The sequence below is a fragment of the Dama dama genome, chromosome X (genome assembly GCF_033118175.1).
Source record: "Dama dama isolate Ldn47 chromosome X, ASM3311817v1, whole genome shotgun sequence".
Taxonomy (NCBI): Eukaryota; Metazoa; Chordata; class Mammalia; order Artiodactyla; family Cervidae; genus Dama; species Dama dama.
The window spans coordinates 84,431,902-84,454,176 of record NC_083714.1 but is presented as its reverse complement, the minus strand read 5'-3'; the positions used below and the strand labels follow the sequence as shown (position 1 = coordinate 84,454,176).

At 39.3% G+C, this 22,275-nt stretch overlaps 1 protein-coding gene and 1 pseudogene across 1 annotated transcript; both read right to left on the bottom strand.

The window, feature by feature from the left end:
• Nucleotides 1-1,628: 1,628 nt before the first annotated feature.
• LOC133052740 (serine/arginine-rich splicing factor 6-like) lies at nt 1,629-2,811 on the bottom strand (annotated as a pseudogene).
• An 8,444-nt stretch (nt 2,812-11,255) lies between these two features.
• On the bottom strand, nt 11,256-12,776 carry RTL3 (retrotransposon Gag like 3). Its single transcript, XM_061137605.1, is given in 5 exon segments — nt 11,256-11,953; nt 11,956-11,985; nt 11,988-12,283; nt 12,348-12,632; nt 12,634-12,776. Coding segments are annotated over 5 exon segments (1,452 nt in total).
• Between the last annotated feature and the right edge of the window lie 9,499 nt (nt 12,777-22,275).

The window sequence follows — 22,275 nt, the reverse complement described above, 5'->3', positions numbered from 1 at the left end:
GGTGTTCATTGTCTTCCTAGTTCCTAAAATGAGAAGGTTGTCTAGGAAATCAGAGTATCTGCTTTGGCATGATAGTAGGGATAAAAAGGTGTTTGAAGAAGAACACCAAGAAACTCTTTGCTTGACTGAAATGAAAAGAGTAGATTGTCAAGTGAATACTTTAAGGACTGCAATAGTCCTATTGAAGATTTATTCCAAACCTAAGAGGAATCATTCTTGACTCCTTACCCCCACCCAGCTCCCTCCTTAGTGGCACCCTGAATCTGAGTTGCTTCTTTATTTCAGACTTCATATGAACCATCCACTTTTATAATTAAGAGTTAATGAAAAAAAAAATAAAGAAGCTAGTATCAACAAATATTATCAACAAATCTATTAGAGGAATATCTTACATACTCTTCTTATAAAACAGCAAGATGATGGATATCAATAATTAAATTATGAGTAGACATCAACATTCAAAAAACTAAGATCATGGCATCAGGACCCATCACTTCATGGCAAATAGATGGGGAAACAAAGGAAACAGTGACAGACTTTCTTTCCTTGGGCTCCAAAATCACTGCAGATGGTGACTGCAGCCATGAAATTAAAAGACGTTTGCTCCTTGTAAGAAAAGCTATGACCAATCTAGACAGCTTATTAAAAAGCAGAGACATTACTTTGGCAACAAATGTCCATATAGTCAAAGCTATGGTTTTTCTAATAGTCATGTATGGATGTGAGAGTTGGACCTTAAAGAAGGTTGAGCACTGAAGAATTGATATTTTCAACTGTGGTGTTGGAGGAGACTCTTGAGAGTCCCTTCGACTATAAGGAGATGAAACCAGTCAATCCTAAAGGAAATCAATCCTGAATATTCATTGGAAGGACTAATGCTGAAACTGAAGCTCCAATACTTTGGCTAGCTGATGTAAAGAGCCGACTCATTGGAAAAGACCCTGATACTGGGAAAGATTGAAGGCAGGAGGAGAAGGGGGTGACAGAGGATGAGATGGTTGGATGGCATCACCGACTCAATGGACATGAGTTTGAACAAGCTTCGGGAAATGGTGGACAGGGTTGCCTGGTGTGCTGCAGTCCATGGGGTCGCAAAGAGTCAGACACAACTGAGTGACTGAACAACAACAACAGACATTCTCTAATTCATTTATCAAATCTCTTCCTGGTATGCCTGGTATTTCACTGATAAATGGCTCACCCAGATGTTGGCAGCTTGTAGTATATTAGAGAGTAAGTCCCATCATTTGCGATTTCCCTACTTGATTTGTTTTTTTAGCAATTCATTCTTAAGGGAAAATAATGAGCAACTAGTATTGGGCTTGTTACTGCCAGTCTTGGGCACTTGTAGGCCCTCCAGGTCAAATGGAGGCCATTGTATGAGGCCAGCTGATGACAAGAAGGAATGAGAGCTATTCTGTGCTTTCTAGCTGTTTCAGGAGGCAGAAATTTGTAATTTTTTTTTTTTTTTGGTAGCAAACTTTTATTGAAATCTTACATAACTCAAGCTTTATAAAAAGCCAACATAATTGAAAATTGGGTTCTCCCTCTAAAGCCTTAAGTATTCAAAGCCTGAAACGGTTAATTTAAAATCAAGCAAACAAATATAACAATAACAAAACCCCTCCAGCAGATCCTGCTGAAATACTTAAAAAAAATCTAAATGAGCTTAATCTTTACAAAAGTTATTTTAGCTCAAAAGCTATAAAATCAAAGTTATCTTAATTCTACAAAGAAGGGAGAGGACCTTTGACTTCATGCCATTTCTTTAGAACATCATCTTTTCCATCAAATTTGGCTACAAATCCAATTTCTGTGTGCCCGTTTTGGGAGGTTTCTTCTTGCAGAAGAGGCCAAGTAGAAACATGAAAGAGTAACTGACTAAGCAAGTAGGAAAGTGTTCTGTAATAGTGTGCAAAGAATGGAGAGTTCTGGGTTAATCTCTGGAACTTGATCTGGGTCGTGATCTTGACTTTGAAAGAGATCTAGAATGGGATCTTGAAGCTCTTTTTGGTGCAGGGGACACAGAACGGGCCTTTGAGGGTGGAGCAGGTAGGGGTGAATTGGAACGGGATTGGCTCCTTGGTCTAGATTTGGACTTTATATCACCTTTTCCATTTTCTTTGGGGGAACAAGATCGAGAACGAGACCTACTTCGAGATTTCTCATACTCATCCTTCGATCTGCTCCGAGAGCATGAACGGGAGCCCCGATCGGACTTGGGTTTAGATTTGTTTTTTGATCTAGATTTCCTGCCTTTGGAACGAGACCGTGACCGACCTTTGCTCTGAGACCTGGATCGGGAGCGACTTTTTGAGATACTTTGAGATCTACTGCGGCTGCTCCTACGACTTCTACTTCGTGACCGTCTTCTAGATCGTGACCATCCAGTTTATCCAAAGCACGCTTCATGTCAGAGTAGGAGCGAAACTCAATGTCACCTTCATTTGTGCGTTCTTTGTGAGCATCTGCATAGGTTACTTCACCTGCTTGTCTCATGAAATCCTTTAAATCTTGCTAACTGCAATGACTAGAAAGATTTTCTACAATAAGTCTGAATTCTGTGCGTACGGGTGGTCCATATTTGTCTCTCCCAGAGGATCTCCGACTGCTCTATCCACCTCCACCACTGCGGCTTCCGTAGCTGTAGCCGTCGCGATCCCGGCGCGGGCCGCGGGCGTGCTTCACGATCACGCGCTCGCCGCGCAGCTCCTTGCCATTCAGCTCGTAAATGGCGTCGTCGGCGTCGCGGGAGTCCTGTAATTTTTTTTGAAGCCTTAGAATATCATCCCTGGTGAAGTGAGGAAACATACTTCTCAGTAAGTATAAAATGACCCAATTCAAATTTGGCATCATTGTACTTGAGTTAAGATGCATAAAAACAATTTCTTTATTACCATCTCTCAATTAAGAAATGTATTATCCCTTGCCTTCCAATTATAAAAAGTAATCTCATATTTGGATGATAATTTATAGATTCCAAGATATTCTCACTTTTTTGGGCCTTATTTGGTATTCTCATAAGCCCCATGAGGGAGGTCTAAATCATCATTTTGTAAATGGGGAAATAGATTTGGAGAGATTAAGGAAATTGAGATTTAACAGTTGTAAAAAGACAAAGATGAAGTTTATTAAAACCCAAGTATATTGGCTGCAAACCTAGTGTTCTTTTGAGATATTGATCTTCTCTGTCAAGGGCAAAGAAACTCACTGAAATAGACAAGTCACACAATAAGTAAATGGCAAAGCTAGCATACTCAGATTTTCAAATTTAACCCAAGATAAGGACTTGAACATTGGCAGTTTATCAGGGAGATGAGAAGCAGGAGTAAGGGAGCAGGGAGTACAAGACAGTATATCTAAAGAATCTTTCTTAAAAAATCAACTTTTGAATTCATTGATTTTTTTCTATTATTTTTCTGTACTTTGTTTCATTAGTTTCTGCTCTAAATGTCGTTATTTCCTTCCTTTTGCCTTATTTGGGTTTAGTTTGTGGAGTTTTTTTGTTTGTTTCTTAAGGTAGAAGGTTGAGTTACTGATTTGAGGTCTTTCTTCTTTTTCTTCCATTAAAGATTATTACTAGATATTGAATATAGTTCCCGGTGCTATATAATAGGTGCATATTAGCTTTCTTCTTTATTAAAATCTGTCTTCATGATGATAAATTTCCCTCCACTGGTTTTTCTGCATCCCATAAGTTTTATTATGTTTTCCTTTTCATTCATCTCAAGGGGTTTTCTCATTTCCCTTGTGATTTCTTCTTCTAACCATTGGTTATTTAGAAACGTTTAATTTTCACATACTTAGGAATTTCTCTAATATTCTTCTGTTATTGATTTCTAATTTTATTCCATTAAGAGACCAAACTTTGTAAGATTTCAATCCTTTTAAATATGTTGATGGCTATTTTATGGCCCATTCTGAAGAATATTCCATGTTCACTTGAAATAAACATATTCTACTGTGGTTGGAATCAGTGTTCTAGAACTCTGTGATGTCTAATGGTTTATAGTGTTGGGTAGTATGTTTTTTAGTTGCAGTTTTTAACAGTGTTTTCTCTTTTACTTGAAAAACCAATAAACAGGAAACAAATCGATAAAGCTTTAAAAAAGGCAGGAAACTACTAGCCAAAGCAACATATAAAATGAAAATGAAAAAATATTTCCAACTTGCTTTCATATATTAAAATTCTTTTTCTTTTTAAATTTAGTTCTTGTGAAAAATAGTGTTTAGTAAATTACAAACATTAAGAATAATTCTGCTTAACTTCTTATTCAATTAATTAATCATATTGTTGAATATAGTTAAATTGGCACCATATACATTAGTAAAATTTAAAAGAAAAATACATTAAAGTGGAAAACAGAAGATATGCATTTTAGATCTGGCTCTGTCACTAACTTGCTCTATGGCCTTTATGGAGAATCTGATTTCTCTGGACAGCAGTGTCTGTATCAGTAAATATGGACTATTCCAGCTCTAGTATTCTTTCTATGGGTATGAAAAAGCATGAGATTTGAGACTGAGAATTGAGTTTCTTTTAGAACTTCACCAGTTTCTCCAAGTGACTTTTTCCTCTTTAAGACTTGGTTATTGAACCTATAAAATGGGTATAATAATACACACCTTACTAGGTATTTGTTAAGTTTAAATGAGATTTCATAGGTAAAGTAGCTAGCACAGAGTGTGGTGAACAGTAGATGCTTGCTTGTTAAATGTTTACTTTTCTTTATGAGTAATAAAAAAATTAATAGTAGTGATAATACTGATAGTTGCTATGCATGTCTGTACTCTTTTAAATGATAATCAGAGTTTTCATATCTCATAGAGAGGAAAAATATTAATTCTTATGTAATTTTGGTAATTTTTATAGGCTAGAAAGTGTGAGGTAATAATGGAAACTTTCTAGAGTACAAAATACAAAAGAAAGTGTCAAGCTGATGTACCTTTTAATTTTTAATTTATTCTTTGTGCAAAACTATAACCCTTCGGAATTAGGCAGCTTTTAGAGCAATGATAACACTCTAACTTATATCTGGGCTTTCAATCTTGATATTTATTATCTCATTTCATTCTAATTCAGTATCTGATACATAGTAGAATTTAATCATAGAGCTATTGAATAACTAAATTCCTCTTGCAATATTTTACTAAGTAAGGCAGCAAAGATAACATCATCACAATTTTTCTATGAAGCAACTGAACCTCAAAAGAGAGGCTAATTAACTTACCCAGTGCCACAGGGCAAGTTATAAATTAAATCTGATATTTAGATATCCTGACTACTTCTCTGCTCCTCACTTAGCCTCATCATATGTGCAAATTAAAGTTTCTTAGCCCTTGCCTGTCTATGCATTCTCCATATATAAAACAATATGTTTATTGTTTTAAAAAGGCTTTCACAAAGTTATTAAATTAGTGTGAAGAATATTTCTGATCTGCCTTTCTTCTCCATATGGAAAGGCAGTGAGGAAAAAGGCTTATTATTACAAACTATTAATGATTAATTATGTGTGAGTATTTGGTTATTTAGGTTTCCAACAGGTTAGCAGAAAGAAAAAAGTCCAGAAAGAGAGGAAACCTGGAGAGAAGACAGAGAGTAACAGAAAGTGGCTGGGACCACCAATTTCTGGTGCTTTCCATGTCAGGCTTCTTGTTTTCTACATTTTATTTTAGCTTAATTATTTCAAAACTTTTGGAGCATAATAACATTTCCCACTAAATATTGTTAATTCTTAAGTGTTATTTTACTTTGCCTTGTCCCTAATTGATCTCTCCCTCATTGCTTCAAATACATGCTCAATTTTACAACGGAAGGCAGTGTTGTAAAAGTAGAAGTTGAAATATGGAAATTCCCTTCAGCATTCACCTTTTTAGTGCCTTTAATATTGACTTTCAGCTTTATTTTCTTCCAATAATCAGAAGAGTTTCACTAGTAATGCAGCTGGTTCACTTGTTGTCTATTATGTGGTATCTGTGGTATAACTGACAGGAAAAAAGCAATGTGAAAAAGGCTAAGAAAAACAGTGAGCTCAGCTGTAGAGTTTCAGACATTCTGTTCTGTGTGGTTGTAAAATTTCATGCTTTCTTTTTCTCATGTGAATTCTATGTTACCAGATATCCTGTACACATATGACTATCCTGTGTTTCTCTCCCATATCCCATTTTTCTGTCCCATATCCCATTTTAATCTGTATCAGAATATATAATGATCCTCTCATTTGAGCCAAGTAAGACACTTTGTACTTGACTACCATTGGCATGTGTTACTTCTCCCCTCTCCGACTAACCTAGTTAGAACACATCCCACATTCTCCAAACTAAAAACACTTCATCAAACTTTCTCACATATTAGAATCACTGTGAAGCAGATAATAAGTGAAATAAGAGTCTTATTAGTCATATTAAATGATGATAGCAATTGTTTCCTACAGACATCATGACTTACTCAGAGGCTGCTACAGTTTGACCTTTTAATTTTCAATTATTTTTTACTTAGAAATCATATAAATTGGAAATGTAAGTGATAGCAGTCACATGAGTTTTAATTTTAATTTTCTTTTGGTGTGTGCATAAATATTAACCTTGTTCTGACTTGTTTTCTCTAGGTTGAGCTAAGTAGATGAAGAAAAAGCTCAGACCAATTATATTATAATTTAGTTGATATGCCCTAGGAAGGAAGTGGCATTTTAAATAGCATAATATTCTGGTAAATAGAGTGCTGGTACATAGGACAAGAATTATTATTCATATTTCAAATACTTTAATTATAATACCAAAAATTACTTAATGCAGTATTTATATTAAACATAACTGAGTCTTGCTTTGATTGACAATATAGAGTGTCCAGCATGTAGAAAATACTTACTAGAGGTGTGTAAAATTGAAATTAAATTAGACCTGTGTTTTCATACAATGAAGGTCTTTGGGGTCATTATTCCAAACATAAGTTACTATAATACCATTTATTTATACAGCATTTTCAACTTTCTAATTTTTAAAAATTTTTTAATTAAAGTTTTGATTGAAATATAGTTGATTTACAATGTTGTGTTAGTGTCTGGTTTACAGCAAAGTGATTCATATACATACATGCATATTCTTTTCCATTATGGTTCATTATAGAATACTGAATATAGTTCTTTGTGATATATAGTTAGACCTTGTTGTTTATCTCATAATGCTTTTTAAACACGAGATATTTCATTTGATGCTTTAACTTTGTTGGGTAGGTAAAAGAAGTATTATATTCCTTATTTCATGAACAACATGGGTTGTATAGCTAGTAAGTGATGAAATTAAGAATTTATTCTTAATCTCCTGGCCCCTAGTGTTCTGACTCATATGTTGCTCTTGTAATTTAATATTTGATATCTAGTAATATGCTGAATATTGTACTATTAAAGTTTAAAATCATTTATCCTTAAAAATCTTTTAAAAGCATAGCTTTTGAAATATACAGGTACTTTAAGAACTGGAGTAATATATTTGATTTGCATAATAAAATCTGCCATGCAGACAGTTGCAAATACCTGAATCACCTGGTCCAAAGTCTGGTACAACCCAAGTGCTCATTAAATAGTAGGTATTATTGTTGCCTTTATCAGCTTGCTGTATTTGGTGTGTTTGTTACTACATGTTTGATTTTATGCTAGCTGTCTGTGTGCTGTGTGCTCAGTTGCTTCGGTCATGTCCGCCTCTCTGCAACCTATGGACTGTAGCCTGCCAGGCTCCTCTATTTATGGGATTCTCCAGGCAAAAATACTGGAATTGGTTGCCATGCTCTTCTCCAGGGGATCTTTCCAACTCAGTAATCGAACCCATATCTCCGTCATCTCCTACATTGCAGGCAGGTTCTTTACCCACTGAGCCACCTGGGAAGCCATGTCTGATGCTTGCTAATTTTTTTCTCCTTCATCACATTGCAAACCTCTCATGTTATACTTTATAGACACTGTCCACAGTACCTAGCTCAGTCCTGGCCACATATTTGAGTTTTAACTACTGGGTTAGAACTGTAGCTTCTGGTGAAAAGAACACTGGATATGGAGTCAGGAGATCTAGATAGCAGTAAGTTATCTTGATTAAGTATCTTTCCTTTCTCTGAGCCTCCTCAACGCTTTCATTTGTAAAATTTAGGAAATAGACTTCTTGAGTCTTTTACAACTCACAAATTCTGTGATTATATGATTAGATAATGGATCTTTTTCCTGAAACAAAGAATTGTACTGTAGTCAAATAAGCCTCTAAAGCCAGATAGAAAAATGTAGAGCCCAAGTCAGTTGACAAACCATCTCAGTTTTCCCGGAACTGTTCCTAGTTTTAACACGGCAAGTCCTGTGTCCCTTGTATCCTCTCAGTCCTGATAGCCTCAGGTATTTTGGCAAATGGTGTTTTTCCTTTATAGTGGCTTTAAGTATTTTTGTCTTGAATTCTACATTGATAGATAGTGCTTGATTTTGGTGGTAGAGATAAGCAATTGAGTGAAGAAAAAAAATAAGAACCCATGATATATAAATGAGCACCCTTCTCTGGTTAGTGGTAATTCAATGTCATTGAATCAGTCACTTTGGAGAACTTCTCTGTACAGGGCACTGTATTAGGCTATGCTATCAAATGTGGGCATGTAGAAGATTTCATCTCTGTGACTCAGGCTATCTGTGTGTGTTGTGGGGGTAGGTTGGGAGTTATAGGAGATACACCTAAAAATTGTCCCCATATACCTCAAGATGGTATATGATGATTAAATGTGTTAAACTATTCAGGGAAGGAAGTGGAGGCCAGTGAAAACTAGAAGAGGTAGAATTTAAGGTTTCAGAGGATTTGGATTGGTTATGGAAATGGTTATTCAGACAATCTAAGGGGTGATACAAACACCGCTATATAGTGCACAGGTCCTACAGGTAAATAACTGTTCATGTGGGGCCAATGTCCATGAAAACAAATACCACTAGTTCAAAAAAGGAAGTTCTTCAAGAGATACAAAAGGGAAGTTTGTGATGATGAGGCATTTGGGGTGAGTTCAAGGGAACTGGGGAACCAGAACTACTATGAAATGGTCTCTGCAATTTTTATTCTGAGTTTTCCTCTACTTTTTAGGATTATTTAACTTAGGTCTCTGCTGCCACAGTCTTGTTTGTTTCTCACCACTGAATTATGGATATTCACATGCGATAGAGGAAAGGGCATAGGCTTCAAAAGCCAAAGAAGCCTCTACCAACTTATTAGCTTGTGATTTTGGATGAGTGAACCAGCTTTGCTGGAGCACTGTTTGCTCATTGATGAAACAGGAGCAAACATACCTACTTCACTGGGTTGTTCTAGAAATAAGGAAATAATTAATGTATATAACATGCCAGACATTGTAGCTGGAAGATATTAGTGGCTCAATGAATGGTACATTCCTCACCTATCTCCTTCTAGGGTTATGATCATATATTGTTTACTTGTCTAAGTAAGAGGCAAAATCTCCTTCAAATGGCCTCAGAAAGACTCACAAAGGAGTGTTTGAAATACAGAGGAAACATACTCTTCATATTTCTGGAAATCCCTGGAGACCTGGAGATTCAACTCCTTCTGCCCACACTCCCAACCCTGTAGTTCATCTGTTTGTGTGATTTAAGTTGGGACATTAGCCCCTCTCAGGTTCATAAGAACACAAGTTCCTTTCCTTGACTTGACTCCGTCTATGTGTCATGCAAGCAGCCTGTCTAGCAGAGCAGATACACTTGGCTACTAATGATCTGCAAGTGTTGAAAGCTGATTCCTTCCTCTCTGCTCCTGTGCACCAACAAAAACACATTAATAGGCATAAACTCTAGGGCAAATTTCCCTGCTGCAGGGAATAAGATCTTGTCACTTTACCAGGAAAGCTTGGTTATTGAGGGATCTCATTATCTTCTCCAGGGCCTTTCTTTGTTTGGTTAATTTATGAAGTCCAAGAAGTGTGCTTTCAAAGCTGCTCAATGTCTCTGTCAGCATGCCCTTAATTTTGTAGGAATTTACCCTTCCTCTCACCCCTCCTCTCAGCAGCTCCTAACTCTCCTCTGAGTCCTTTTCGACCTCCTTCTAATTTTCCCCAAACCCTCTTCTAAACTTTCCCTCTATCCCCTCTCTAATTCCTCCGTTTCTCATCCAGTCTATCTCCACTCCAACCAGTCCCCTGCTCTCTCCATCTTCCTGTACCCCATCACTCACTGACATGTCACTACTCCTGGAATATTCAAGCTTTGAGACTTTTCATTTCCCTCCCTCCCTTCTTCCTTCCCTCTCTCCCTCCTAATTTACTTGTGTCTTATTCATTCACTCAGATAAACCAAGAAATAATTATAACACTAGTAGAATTTGCAGGTTTATTGGTTTTTTAAAAAATCACTTGCAGATTTATTTTCTTTATTGAAAAGATGCTGCAATTGTTGTGATAAAGAAACTCTTGATAAGGAAAAAATCAAGTCAATATAACAACTACATTTTTAGATGTTAGTTTCTATTATCTATTCTCATGAATGTTGTTAGAATAAATTGTAATTAAAACAGCCCCACATTAATGCAGGGTTCAAAGAAGGGGGCATGTAGGGTTGGTGAAAAAAAATGCAACTCAAAGTTATCAGGTTCAGTTCACAATCCAAGAGGCAGGGTTGTTGTACAGGTAGCCTTAGTTCATTGCCAGAGATTCAGTGGAAGATTCTGGGAGCAGCAAATGCTGATGACAGCTGAGGTTACAGAAGATAGGTTTCTTGGAGCAGTCACTAGGACAAAGAATCTACCCAGCAATTATTTCATCATGATGTCTTCTATTCCACCTGTGCCTGAAGCAATTGTAGTGACAATAACGGGATGGAAAAGATATAGTGTGGGTACTCCACTCGACGTTAGAATCATGTGTTTCAAGCCAGTGGATTCCAAGAATCAGAGGGTACCTTGGCACATGAATAATGTCAAACTGGAGCTCTTCAACATGGTTTCCAATTTTAACTTCAACAGGTGGTGTTTCCTTGGTTATGGGTCCATTAATCAATGTATGGCCATCTACAGTTTCCAGCATCAGAGGAAAGATGTTACTGCCAATGGGCAGCTTCTCTCGAAGAACACAGAGTGGTCAATGCTGTTCCTGTAGGAGCCTGAATCCACCATAGCTTGCTCAAAGAACTGTCGTCTTCCCAGTCGTATTTCAACAGTAAACCATAGTGTACAAAATATGGATCCTGTAAGTGAGGGGGATGCATATTTGTAGTTTGGCCCACCTGGGTTCCCCCTTACCACCAGGCCTCGATGTTTCCCACCTGCTGGGCATGATGAGGCTTGACAGGGCAATCTCTGGTGAAATGACTGGTATGTCCACAGTAGAGGCACACGTGGTCTTCACGGTGGTGGGCTCGTTCAGCTTCATTGAGGTGTTGGTGACAGCTTGAAGCCTGCACTGGCTGGTTTTCAGCTGGTAAACTCTTGAGTCCAGCTCTCTTCTCAAAGGGACTTGCATCTTGTGGACTTGGATCGGGTTTACCACTTAGCTTCTCTTCTAGGGAGATGTATTGGGTGATCAGATCAGATAGATTGGTAGCTGGGCTTGTGTGAGACAGTTCACTTCAGATAGAACTGGCAAGCCCTTCCTGAAATTGGATTCAGAGAGTGCTTGCACCCAAATTTTGTTCTTGAATAATGAGGTGGAAGTGGGTTGCATACTGGTGGATATGGTCCTCTCATTGGCAGAGCTTATGGATGTGGTGATTGGCATCTTCCATGTTTTCTGGATTGTCAAAAGTATCCTGAAGCACTTGTCTGAAACTGTCAAATTGCTCCAGCAGGGGGCTTTGAATATCTACTAATGGCTGGAACCACTTTTCTTCTTTACCTAAAAAGTAGTTGCCAACAAAGCTTACTAGAGCTGCTTTGGTGGGATACAGGCACCCTATGACTCTCATGGAACTCTTCAATTGAACCAGAAACTCAGGATCTTTTGGGTATCCATACTGAAGGCTAAAGAACACTCAGGGGGAAAGTTTCAGCCTCTCACTCATTGGAAGACTGTGGAAACTCCGAAGCTGTTGTTGTTTCAGCAGCTGTTAGACTGTCCAGGGACTCCTTTGGTGTTGAGAGTCCTAGGAATTCCTGGGCATCTTCAGGATCCTGGAGCTCCTGGGGAGCAGGAAACTCAAAGAATTCCAGGTATCTAGAGGTATCTTGGCATTTTGGTGCCTCCTGTGGCTCCTGGCCATTTGGGGGGTGCTGGGGCTCTTAATTTCTGGGGCTCCTGGCCTGCTGGGGCATTCTGGGTATCTGAGGACTTCTGAGCCTCCTTGAATTCTGGGGGTTTATGGTCCTCCTGGGCCATTGGGAGCTTCTGAGGCTCCTTGGCCCCTGAGGGCTTTTGGGATCTCCAGGCTCCTAAAAGTTTGTAGATTATTGGAGGTGCTTGGGGATCTTGGGTTGTTGGGGGCTCCAGGGCCCCTGGAGCTTCTAGGAGCTCCAAGGACTTTTGGGGCTCCTGGACTGCTGAGGTCTCCCAGGCTTGAAGGTCCTGAGACTTTCTGGGCTTCTGGGACTCCTTGACATCTGGGTACTCTTGGGGTTCCAAGACTGCTAGAAAATCCAGGGGCTCTGGGGGGTCTCTGGGTCTCCTAGAGTGGTTCATCCTCCTTGGCTGCTTGGGGCTTCTGGAGTTCTGGGATGAGGGACTGCAAGGCAGCATTTTCCTCCATCAGCTGCTGCACTTGAGCCTGCAGAATTTCATTCTCTCATTTCAGAGCAATATTGGAGGCTGCTAAGTCCTCCATCATCTTTTAAGGAAATGAGGTTGGTTTGGCAGTTTGCTGCTGAGAGAGTAGGTGAGTGCTTGTGAGGTCTTTCTAAAAGCTCCTCACAGGCAGATATCAGGTTCCGTGAGCTTTCCAGAAAATGGGTATCTGTGTCCCACCAAGATTGATTAACAAGAGGTCAATGTGAGCCTCCGGAGCTCAGCAAAGGGAGATATTAGATACACTGTGAAGAGAGTGGGATCTGAGGATCAGAAACTGTGGAAAGCACTCATTCAAAATAAATAATAACAAAAGTTGCCTGACGGTGCTGGATTTCTTTTACTATAGGCTTATATTCATGAGCTGGGTCATATATGCTAGCTCTGACCTCATAACATCTTAAGACAGCATCTGATCAAGACTGTGTATTTATTTTGCATTCTTTTTTTGAAACTGAGCATTATAATAGAGGCAATTTCCCCATATTTTTTCCTGTTTTATATAATCTTTAATTTCTAATGTCTGCTTTAATATCCCAATGTAACACTTGGGTTTTAACAGCAGCTTTCAATGACTAAATCAAATGTTTGAACAATGTGGGGATTTTAAGTTCTGTGTGGGCCAACCCAAGAGATATTTTTGGGTGGCTGGGGTAAGAGGTAGGGGGGAGCTTTCTGACACCTCAGAAATCATACCACATAAGTAAACACACAAGATCAGTCTCAGGAGAAAACAAGCAAAATTTTACTAAATATATATATGTTCAGCAGACACATGCACATTATTTATAAAATACCTCAAAATAGTTAGGAAAATAATCTTTATAAATGTACATTACCATTCAGAGACTTAGTCCAAGAGCTCCACTGTCTGCATACCTGTCGCTGAGAAGGGAAGCATGTGAATGAATGGCTGTGGAGGCATGTCTTTTCTGCATACACTGAACTCAAACAAACACACCCACTCCAAGAACACATTCCAACTCTCCTCTGTAACGTAGCTATTTTGAGTGTGGAAGAATTTTTTTTTTTTTTTTTTGACAGTACCTCTCAGTTTAGAGCCGCAAGCAAAGTAGGATGCTGCACTGATGTGAGGCAGCCTCATGTGCTCAGTCCTTGGTTACTTTAATAAATATTTGGCCAGGAAATTGGGAGTAATGCCACTGCCCTTGTGAAAAGTTGCAAACATTTCTGAATGACCACAGTGGTTTGAGAGTTTATTTTTTATGTCTGTCTCATATAACCTCCCATCACTCTAGCCACACTGGGCTGTTTGTTGAATTCTTACTCAGAGAGCAGCCTGCAACACCTTAGTCCCTCTCCCCCACCCACTTACTCCATTCCTAGGGTCCCTCCCTGCAATGTTTTCTTGGGAATTTTACCATGGACAGACCTGGACAAGGTATAATAGGGTAAGATTTTGGGGGAGGCCAACTTTGTTGAAGGGTACTTGTAACAGTCTTGCAAGGTCCTTGGCTTGCTCTGAATGAATGTCTTGGCCCAGGGTTCTCATCTTTCCCTGAACCATTCAGGTGCTCTAGGAAGCACCCAGGTATCCCACTAATGGCTGGCCTCTTGAGAAATGACCTTGCTCAAGATCTCACTTTCTCTTCTTGTGACAAATCATAGTCATGCCCTGGGCATGGGCTGTGTGGCCATTTTATTAAGTCTTATTTTTTGTCCTAGTAAGGAGTGGGTTTGGGGACTGTCTTTAGCCAAATCAAATCATACATCAGGTTATTCATTGTCCCAAGTCTCCTTTAAAAATGGTAAGTTTTACATTAATCAACATAATGGGATAAACCCTGGTGATGGAATATTCCCAAGTCATAGCAAATTGACGGACTGAACTAGCTGAACCAGAATGGAGAGGCTTTGAAAAGAAAAGTAAAACTTTTTGCAAATCAAGTGATTGTCTTTCCTTTTGATGTTTTAGTCTTTGTAAACAAAACACATAAAAATATCACCATCATCAGGAAATAATGTGTTCTAGTTATATGAATTTTTCAGATAACTGAGGTCTTCCCTTTGAAAATCCAAAACACACAGTTGATACGTACCTTGTGTGTGTGCTCAGTCATGTCCAACTCTTTGAGGTCCCATGGACTCCAGGCTCCTCTGTCCATGGGGTTTCCCAGGCAAGAATACTTGAGCAGGTTGCCATTTCCTACTCTAGGGGATCTTCCTGACCCAGGGATTGAACTCGTGTCTTTCATGTCTCCTGCATTAGCAGGCAGGTAAATGGCAACCCACTCCAGTACTCTTGCCTGGAAATTCCCATGGACAGAGGAGCTTGGCAGGCAACAGCCCATGGGGTCACAAAGAGTCGGACATGACTGAGCGACTTCACTTCTCTACCACTAGCGCTACTTGAGAAGCCCTGTTTACCTTACTAATTAAAAAAGCTGAGAAATATTTATAGCATGCATTACACTTCTTTCTTCATTCTTAAGTAGATTATTTTGAGTGTAATTTATTTTTTAATGGTTTGGGCTCATATTTATATGAACCAGCTCCTTTACTGTGTTTAACACCATGTTGCCTCCTGAAAGTTATCGAGAAGTATAAACCTGTCAGTCTTTAATATCTCAAATATTGCTTAAATATCTCAAAATTGCTATACTTTCCAATTTCTTATAATTTTTTTCACTTTGTATTTTTTCTACTCTTTTGCTATCAGACTGTCACATAGCCCTTTTACACTGTTACCTAAATGCCTGTCCATACTGGTTGTTCAGTCTCCCAGTCATGTCTGACTCTTTGCGACCCCATGGACTAAAGCACACTAGGCATTTCTGTCCCTCACCATCTCCCAAAGACTGCCCAAATTCATTCCATTGCATCGGTTGTGCCATCCAGCCATCTCATCCTCTGATGCCTCTTCTCCTTCTGCCCTCAATGTTTCCTGGCATCAGGGACTTTTCCAATGAGTCAGATGTTTGAATCGGATGACCAAAATGCTGGAGCTTCAGCTTCAGCATCAGTAATTCCAATGAGTGTTCAGGGTTGATTTCCCTTAAGACCGACTGGTTTGATCTAGCTGTCCAAGGGACTCTCAGGAGTCTTCTCCAGCACCACAGTTTGAAGGCATAAATTCTTTGGTGCTCTGCCTTCTTTACGATCCAGCTCTGACAACAGTTCATGACCACTGGGAAGACCATAGCCGTAGCTATACGGACCTTTGTCGACAGAGTAATGTCTCTGCTTTTCAACACACTGTCAATAGCCTTTCTGCCAAGAAGCAATCGTCTTCTGATTTCATGCCTGCAGTCATCATCTGCAGTGATTTTAGAGCCCAAGAAAAGGACATCTGTCACTACTTACACCTTTTCTCCTTCTATTTGCCATGAAGTAATGGGGCCAGATGCCAAGATCTTAGTTTTTTTTTTTTTTTTTAAATACTTAGTTTTAAGCTGGCTCTTTCACTCTCCTCCTTCACCCCCGTCTAGTGGCTCTTTGCCTGTCTCTATTAAGTATAGGTAAATTTGGGAAATTATTTAGTCCTTCTAAAATTTAGTGAAAAACTCATCTTATAAAACCATAAAATGGAGCTATTACTTGTACTTAACTTTATAGAGCTTCTTGGACACGACTGAAGCAACTGAGCACAGGCTTCCCAGATGGTGCTAGCAATAAAGAACTCACCTGCAAATGCAGGAAATGTAAGAGATGCAGTCTTCGATCCCTGGGTCAGGAAGATACCCTGGAGGAGGAAATGGCAACCCACTCCAGTATCCTTGCCTAGAGAATCCCATGGACAGAGCAGCCTGGCAGGCTGTAGTCCATGGGGTTACACAGAGTTAGCCATGACTGAAGTGACTGAGCACGGCACTATACAGTTGTTGCAAAGATTTAATGAAATAATTCATTTAAAAGACTTAGCACAGTGTCTAGCAGCTAGTAACACCCAATAAAGGTTAACTATAATGATGATGATGATGATGATGAGGAGGAGGATTAGAAAATGTAGCTAGAGAGTTAAATTTGCTAGAATTGTGTAAGGGATGAATAGGGTCTCTCATATGAAGAAATTTACAATGTGTGTGTTTTACAGCATTGACTTTATACCACTCAGGATCTTTTTTTTTTTTCTTCTTGACTGGATGGATGATGCAGTTTACCAAATAATACTCTAGAATAAGAACTGGAGGCACCTGCCAGGCTTCTCTGTCCATGGAGTTCTCTGGGCAAGAATACTGGAGTGGGTTGCCATTTCCTTCTCCAGGGGATCTTCCCAACCCAGGGATCAAACCCGAGTCTCTGCATTGTACACAGATTCTTCACCATCTGAACCACCAGGGATGTAGGTGAGCCTCATCTAATCAGTTGAAGGTCTTAATAGAAAAAACTACGTGACTTTCCTGAAAGAGAAAGAGTTCTGTAAGCAGATGGCCTTCCAACTCAAACTGCAGTTCTTCCCTGGGTTTCCTTCACAATCTCATGGTTTCATGAGCCACTTCAATTCCTTTCTCCTCAGCTCTATTTTCTATTTCCTCCCCTGCTCTCCTCTCCCCTTATCCCCCCACCACCTTTCTCTCCTGTTTCAGTAGAGAACCCTAATACATAGGCCTACACTAAAAAGTCATGTATTAAAAGCTATAGTTCAATAAGGAAAAAAAATAACTGAACCCAGAAGTAAGGGATGAATTACCATATGACAAGGATAATAAAAAGAGAGAGAAAAAAAGAATTGGAGGCACCTAAGCATGAAGATGAAATGATTAACAAAGGGATTGTGGAACAGATAGATGTTTAAAAAGTCCATGGACTAAAGCATAGAACAGTGCCTTGCTTACAGGCATATTTATTCAGTGGGTAAATGCAAGGACCTCTCCCCCACTCCTGCTAAAGAACAAAGACCAAATTCAAAGTCCTTAAGTACAAGTTTCAAACTGTCTAAACATAGAGAATTATTCTGAGTGGGAAAAAGAACTATGCTGACTTTTTTTTTTTAGAATGCCTAAAGTAATTTTAATATCCTAAATTAGTCAAGCAAGAATAAGAAAGCAAAAACATCCAGACTCTCATCTTGTTTCCCCTACACTTTAATCCTTCTTCTTACACTCACAACATGATGGAATTTATGGAGATTTAGAACAGTTATGAAAACATTTTAAGTAAATTAGTTTTTTTTTTTTTTTTCTAAACTGGGCAAATGAACTTCTAGGGGAAAAGGAAGAAAAATATGTTCATTTAACAGATGTAAAGACTGCACAGTTCTAGTTAATGCATATATATGGGATTTAGAAAGATAGTAACGATGATCCTATATGCAAGGCAGCAAAAGAGACACAGGTGTAAAGAACAGACTTTTGGATTGTGTGGGAAAAGGCAAGGGTGGGATGATTTGAGAGAATAGCACTGAAACATGTATATTACCATATGTAAAACAGATGGCCAGTGCAAGTTCAATGCATGAAGCAGGGCACTCAACCAGGAGGGATGGGATGGGGAGGGAGGTGGGAGGGGGGTTCAGGATGGGGGGGACACATGTACACCAGTGACTGATTCATGTCCATGGATGGCAAAAACCACCACAATATTGTACTTATTCTCCAATTAAAATAAATAAATAAATTTTGAAAAAAGACTGCACAGTTAAGCTCAGTTATGTTAATAAGTTACATATATTAATTGTTAACTTAGGGAGAAAGAGAAGGGAAAGTTTGAATGAGATGAAATTCTACTTTGTACATCACACTATGAATTATAGTTTTATTTTATTGGCAATATACAATATGAAACATTTTAGATTTCTGCCAGGGTCTTCCTTCTCAAAGCTGGCTAGGTTACATCTTCAAGTAACTCATGCTCCTGCCCTTTCTGTCCCTCCTTCTTCCTGCCTGGAAAAGAGTCAACAGGACAGATTACCCCACAGGCCTCTGGCACAATACCAAGCTACCCCTTGGGGAAGTCTCATCCTGGTGTCTTTTTTGTTCAATATATTATTCCTATGGTTGCGTTAGAGGCTTGCAACACTTTAAGCTTAACTGACAATGTGCTTTGTACAAGTCAAAAATTTTCTTGTTACCAACACTATATGACAACAGGAATTCTCAATTACTTTAGAAGTGGGAAAGCTTTCCAAGAATTTTCCCTACTCATGTAACTGAGATACATACAAAGCATGAAGTAATGAAATATAGTACAACTCTGAAGGTGTCAAAGTTTGTCACCCCCTTGTCTCCTTTTATGATATCCACCATCTTCTCATTTTATTTCTGGTCTTGTGCATATTAGGTGGCCTTTCCCTTTGATCAGCTATCATTTTGGTAAAATGAATCCCTACAGAGTTGTAAAAGGAACTCTCTTGGAGCATTTTTATTTTCAAAGGGTATTCTGAAAGGCTGCAATCCGTTCAAGATCCTTCTGTTAGGAGAGACATTCTGAGACAAAGATATCATTTTAACATCCTTTAGATCACACTACTCTGGTGGCCTTATGTATTTTCTTTCTTACAAGTTTGGCCCAGTATGGTTTCTAGCATTAGCAAATTTAATTAATGATCTCAGTGCCCTGGCTTCATTTAACTCTGGTGATGTGTTGATCTGGCTGCCCTAACTAAGGGTTGAAGCCTAACATCACAGCTTAACAGTGGGATAGGGAGCTTTTGCTATAGCCTTACTTTTAGGGATATTCTTCTTGCAGGGATCTGGCCCTCTCCTTTATTTCCTGGAGCCCTACTCCCTGGGATATGTCAGTGTTGGTTCACCCAGAAAGGAGACTAAGTCCAAGCTTTTGGCATCAGCATGGCAGAAAAAACAGAGCGAGAGGGAGAAGGGAAGAGGAGGGGAGTGAAGCAGGAGAGGTCATAGAAAATCTAGAAAGATGCTTTAAAAAAAGTATATGTACATTTTGGTCAATTAAAGAGAAAACTTAATTTTATGGTTTAAGAATTTAAAAATCACATGTAGGAGACTTTTAATGATTCAGTTCAGTTCAGTTCAGTCGCTCAGTCGTGTATGACTCTTTGGAACCCCATGAACTGCAGCACGCCAGGCCTCCCTGTCCATCATCAACTCCTGGAGTCTATCCAAACTCATGTCCATTGAGTCGGTGATGCCATCCAACCATCTCATCCTCTGTTGTCCCCCTCTCCTCCTGCCCTCAATCCTTCCCAACATCAGGGTCTTTTCAAATGAATCAGCTCTTCACATCAGATGGTCAAAGTACTGGAGTTTCAGCTTCAGCATCAGTCCTTCCAATGAACACCCAGGACTGATCTCCTTTAGGATGGACTGGTTGGATCTCCTTGCAGTCCAAAGGACCCTCAAGAGTCTTCTCCAACACCACAGTTGAAAAGCATCAATTCTTCGGTACTCAGCTTTCTTAATAGTCCAACTCTCACATCCGCACATGACTACTGTAAAAACCATAGCCTTGACTAGACGGACCTTTGTTGACAAAGTAATGTCTCTGCTTTTTAATATGCTGCCTAGGTTGGTCATAACTTTTCTCCCAAAGAGTAAGCGTCTTTTAAGTTCATGGCTGCAGTCACCATCTGCAGTGATTTTGGAGCCCAGAAAAATAAATTCAGCCATGGTTTCCAGTGTTTCCTCATCTATTTCCCATGAAGTGATGGGACTGGATGCCATGATCTTAGTTTTCTGAGTGTTGAGTTTTAAAACAACTTTTTCACTCTCCTCTTTCACTTTCATCAAGAGGCTCTTTGGTTCTTCTTCACTTTCTGCCGTAAGGGTGGTGTCATCTGCATATCTGAGGTTACTGATATTTCTCCCAGCAAGCTTGATTCCACCTTGTACTTCCTCCGGCCCAGCGTTTCTTATGATGTACTCTGCATATAAGTTAAATAAGCAGGGTGACAATATACAGCCTTGATGTACTCCTTTTCCTATTTGGAATCAGTCTGTTGTTCCATGTCCAGTTCTAACTGTTGCTTCCTGACCTGCATACAGGTTTCTCAAGATGCAGGTCATGTTGTCTGGTATTCCCATCTCCTGAAGAATTTTCTAGAGTTTATTGTGATCCACACAGTTGAAGGCGTTGGCATAGTCAATAAAACAGAAATAGATGTTTTTCTGGAACTCTCTTGCTTTTTCGATGATCCAGCAGATGTTGGCAATTTGATCTCTGGTTCCTCTGCTTTTTCTAAAACGAGCTTGAACATCTGAAAGTTCATGGTTCATGTATTGCCGAAGCCTGGCTTGGAGAATTTTGAGCATTACTTTACTAGCCTGTGAGAGGAGTGCAGTTGTGTGGTAGTTCTAGCATTCATTGGCAGTCTTTCTTTAGGATTGGAATGAAAACTGAACTTTTCCAGTCCTGTGGCCACTGCTTGCTGGCATGTTGAGTGCAGCACTTTCACAACATCATCTTTTAGGATTTGAAATAGCTCAACTGGAATTCCATCACCTCCACTAGCTTTGTTCATAGTGATACTTCCTAAGGCCCACTTGACTTCACATACAGGATGCCTGGCTCTAGGTGAGTGATCACAGCATCATGAGTATCTTGGTCATGAAGATCTTTTTTATATAGTTCTTCTGTGTATTCTTGTCCCCTCTTCTTAATATCTTCTGCTTCTGTTAGGTCCATACCATCTCTGTCCTTTTTAGAGCCCATCTTTGCATGAAATATTCCCTTGGTATCTCTGATTTTCTTGAAGAGATCTCTAGTCTTTCCTACTCTGTTGTTTTCCTCTATTTCTTTGCATGGATTGCTGAGGAAGGCTTTTTTTATCTCTCCTTGCTATTCTTTGGGACTCTGCATTCAAATGGGTATTTCTTTCCTTTTCTCCTTTGCTTTTTGCTTCCCTTCTTTTCACAGCTATTTGTAAGGCCTCCTCAGACTGCCACTTTGCTTTTTTTGTACTTCTTTTTCTTGGGGATGGTCTTGATCCCTGTCTCCTGTATAATGTCATGAGCCTCCGTCCATAGTTCATCAGGCACTCTATCAAATCTAGTCCCTTAAATCTATTTCTCATTTCCACTGTACAATCATAAGGGATTTGATTTAGGTCATACCTGAGTGCTCTAGTGGTTTTCCCCACTTTCTTCAATTTAAGTCTGAGTTTGGCAATAAGGAGTTCCTGATCTGAGCCACAGTCAGCTCCTGGTCTTGTTTTTGCTGACTCTATAGAGCTTCTCCATCTTTGGCTGAAGAGTATCATCAATCTGATTTTGGTGCTGACCATCTGGTGATGTCCATGTGTAGAGTCTCCTCTTGTGTTGCTGGAAGAGGGTGTTTGCTATGATCAGTGTGTTCTCTTGGCAAAACTCTGTTAGCCTTTGCCCTGCTTCATTCTTTACTTTTAATGATTAGGCTAAACTAAATATGTTTAAAAGTCTTATTCAGACATTGGTGGTGGTATGGTCTTTATAAGGTGGCAGACTATTAAAGGGGCAGAGGTAGACTGTCAGTAGGACTAGAGAGGAATGGCTGAGTGTACTAATGGGAGATGCAGCTGTGAATGGGGTGTGGAGAAGAGAGAATATCAACCCTGACAACCCAATATTTTGTTGTGAAGTACAACTGAAATAATAGTTGTGAAAATGTTTTGAAAAAAAATGTGCTAATGGAAA